At 42.3% G+C, this 3,059-nt stretch overlaps 1 protein-coding gene across 1 annotated transcript in view; it reads right to left on the reverse strand.

Annotated features, from left to right (window-relative positions):
- PLEKHM1 (pleckstrin homology and RUN domain containing M1) overlaps nt 1-3,059 on the reverse strand; it is a 60,338-nt gene that overhangs the window by 49,984 nt on the left and 7,295 nt on the right. The window contains exon 4 of the mRNA XM_019523571.1: nt 1,237-1,866. Within this exon, the coding sequence (XP_019379116.1) occupies nt 1,237-1,866 (630 nt within the window). The remainder of the gene's footprint in view (nt 1-1,236; nt 1,867-3,059) is intronic.

The following is a 3,059-nucleotide window of genomic DNA, read 5'->3' on the forward strand; positions in this document are numbered from 1 at the left end:
CCCCCCCCCCCCACACACACACAAGCGAACGGAAATAATTTTATACTTCAACATTTTCAGAATTACAGGTTTTGACTTTTCATTTCAAAATGATCTTTTCATAACAAAAAATTGCCTATTTTTAAAAGGTATAAAAGTCCAACTTTGGGGGCTGACCTAGAACAAAATATTTCCTTTTCACTAAGAAAACCAAAGAATTGTTTCAGGCCAATACAGAACAAAAAAAAAAAAAAAAAAAAAAAAAAAAAAAAAAATCTCATTTTTCAGTTTGACCAGCAAACTGAATAATCAATTATCCACAAAGCTCTGCTCTGGTCTAGTCTAGTTATGCTGGCTTTCCCTGCTGGCAGCAGCCAAAGCTTGCCTTCTGTTAGGGAATTACATGCATCTGACATGACAATAGCCAGAAAGTCACTTCTGACTACTGTCCCATTTTAAAACCAAACTCAACAAAAGCAGAGTTGCTACAAGAACACCCCAAAGCTCACTCTAGTTAGGACAAGAGTAGACAACTGTGTCTTTCATTTTCATGGTGACAGTGAAACTATTTCCTGTCTATCTGTGGTTTGGTACAATCCGCAGGGATTCTCTGTTCTGATGTGAAAAACCATTCAGAAGAATAAAATCAAAAGGATTTAAAAATAAACCATGGCAACAAAGTATCTTTACAGAATGTAAAAATTGCAGCTGCTTTTTTGCAGTAAATTAATCACAGAAATCAGAACTTTTCCCCACTTCATGCAGTCTCAAAATAGCAACACGTGAATAATTTGGAGGATCTGAAATCCCAGAACTCCTACCAGACAAGAGAGGCCTGATGAGTCAATCGCCCAGTGATTGTCCTATGAGAAACTGATTGGATCATGTCTAGCTAAAACAGGCAATCATTCCGTTTGGAAGAAGACTCCAGCCAACTCATGTTTTCTTTTTGCCTTTCAAATGCTCCATCAGGGAAAAGGTTGTACCTGTGTTGGTCTAAGGACATAGGCAGACAAGGTTCTTTGAGTGAATCTGATATCTTTTATTAGACCAACGTAAATAACTTAAGCTGGTTAAAAAAAAACCAAAAAACAAAACTTACATTGGTCTAATAAAAGATATCAGATTCACCCAAAGAACCTTGTCTGCCTATCAGGGAAGAGACTCTTTTGAGGTGACATACATGGAACAGAGAAAAATGGGAGTCACCCTACTTTTGAAAAGCCCTTACTGAAGAGCACTCAACCAGATACTCACTCTTGCAGAGATCTGTCCAGATCTTCAGCATTCGCTGTACCTAAATCAGAGTCACATGATAGAGGCTCCTTACATCTCTCGGGGCTTCTAGGACCATTACCCTGAAAGAGGCTGTCTGAGCCAACGCTGGAGGAAAGCTGGGATGAACCTATTGTGTTAAGGCTCAGTGTGGAGCACGTAAGTTTGCTTTTGTGTCCATTTTTACTGATGGGCAGTATTGGGGGTTGAACTTCATCAGATCCTGAAGACTGAGAGATTGAGCCCAGTGACTCCCTCCTCCGGGGTTCAGAACTGGAGGATGTGAGTGGCTCTGGAAGCTCCGAAAAAGGACAAAGACCAGACAAGGACAAGGGCGTTACAGTCCACTCATTTAAAACTGCTGATTTATAGGACAGGTCGAAGGTCAATGATGTTAATCCCTGCAAATAGCTAAGGAGAAATTCACACTCTTCTGCATCCAGTAGCAGGGCTGTTGACTGATAATATTCAGGCAGCCTGGACTTTTCATTTAGCAGTAACTTCATGTAACACTCCATGAGGCCATCATTCAATGCAAGCCTTAGCCAAGCACGGCAGCGGCCAACATCAGTGTTGATAAAATGTAAGTGCTCCAGCTCTGAAATTATATTTCTAGGGAGAAAAAAAGAACAGAACATGTGAACAGGTGCAGTTTCCAGAAGCATCACAATGTACATGCTTGTATGAGAGACAGGTACACGTAATCAAAGCAAAGACTACAGGAGGGGCTGGGATTGGGAGATGGGTGGGCAAGGTAGCTCAAGGGCAGATGATGATGCAATGTGTGTGCATGGAAAAGGGGTCCTTAGAGTTCTTGTATTTGGCCTGCAGTCCATCACTGCATTACTAGCTGTTGCTCGCATTTCATTCCTCTTTTCTTATCAAGAGGAATTGGGCTTACTGAAAACTGATAAAGCCATTTTTTCCACACAGAAAATTGGTGTTTTGATTTTTGTTTAGCACAAAACGTCCATTATACACCCAAACACCAAATGCCCCAAAGACGAATTATTATCATTTGGAAATGATGCTGCTTTCTGACAGTTGTCCTGTATCCCATTCTTCTCTGTGACACGGGCTTTCCAGCTGGACTACATCTAACATGAGACATAGCCTCTCCTTTCCAAAAGTAAGGGAGAGGAGTTGGGGTGAAATCCCACCACTTTGGCTCCTGGTATGTGGCTAGAGGATTTTCTCTTATTTACAGAGCTGGGTATTCATTCATAATGGCAAGGAACAAACCTTTTTTTTTTTTTTGTGAATGACAGCTTAGAATTTTCAGACTTTTAAAATGTGACAAAAATTGCTGACACTCAAAAACCCCAACCTGGATCCATGATTTTGTTTTCTAAATGTCAAAGACATTTTGGTTCAGGTTCTGGGAGTGTTTTGTTGTGGTGTTTCAAACTCCTTTGTATACATGGTTCCAGCTTTAGCTCCTGCACATGCCTGGCATCTTAACTATGAAGCTACCACAGGACAGGACTTTGCTGTGGTCACTCTCAAATAACTGATTAAAAATGTTCCTCCCTAACCCCCAACGAAATCCAAAGATAGCACTAGTTCTTGAGAACTGGGACTGCAGGCAGAGCCAGCTTTAGAGAAACTAATGCCCTAGGGGAACCTGTATTTTGGGGGGAACCCCCCCCCCCCAAGTCAGTGGTGCTGCTGCAGGCAGAGGCATGGGGTGCAGTCCAGTGAAGAGGCACAGTGACATGATGTGCCAAGCTGGGGCAAGCACCACATGCACTGCCTGGCCTGGGTCCTCCTGGGCAGTGGCTGGAGGCAGGGGGTATTCTTGAAGC

This window comes from Gavialis gangeticus, unplaced genomic scaffold (assembly GCF_001723915.1).
Source record: "Gavialis gangeticus isolate Ggan-Ray unplaced genomic scaffold, GavGan_comp1, whole genome shotgun sequence".
Lineage (NCBI taxonomy): Eukaryota > Metazoa > Chordata > Crocodylia > Gavialidae > Gavialis > Gavialis gangeticus.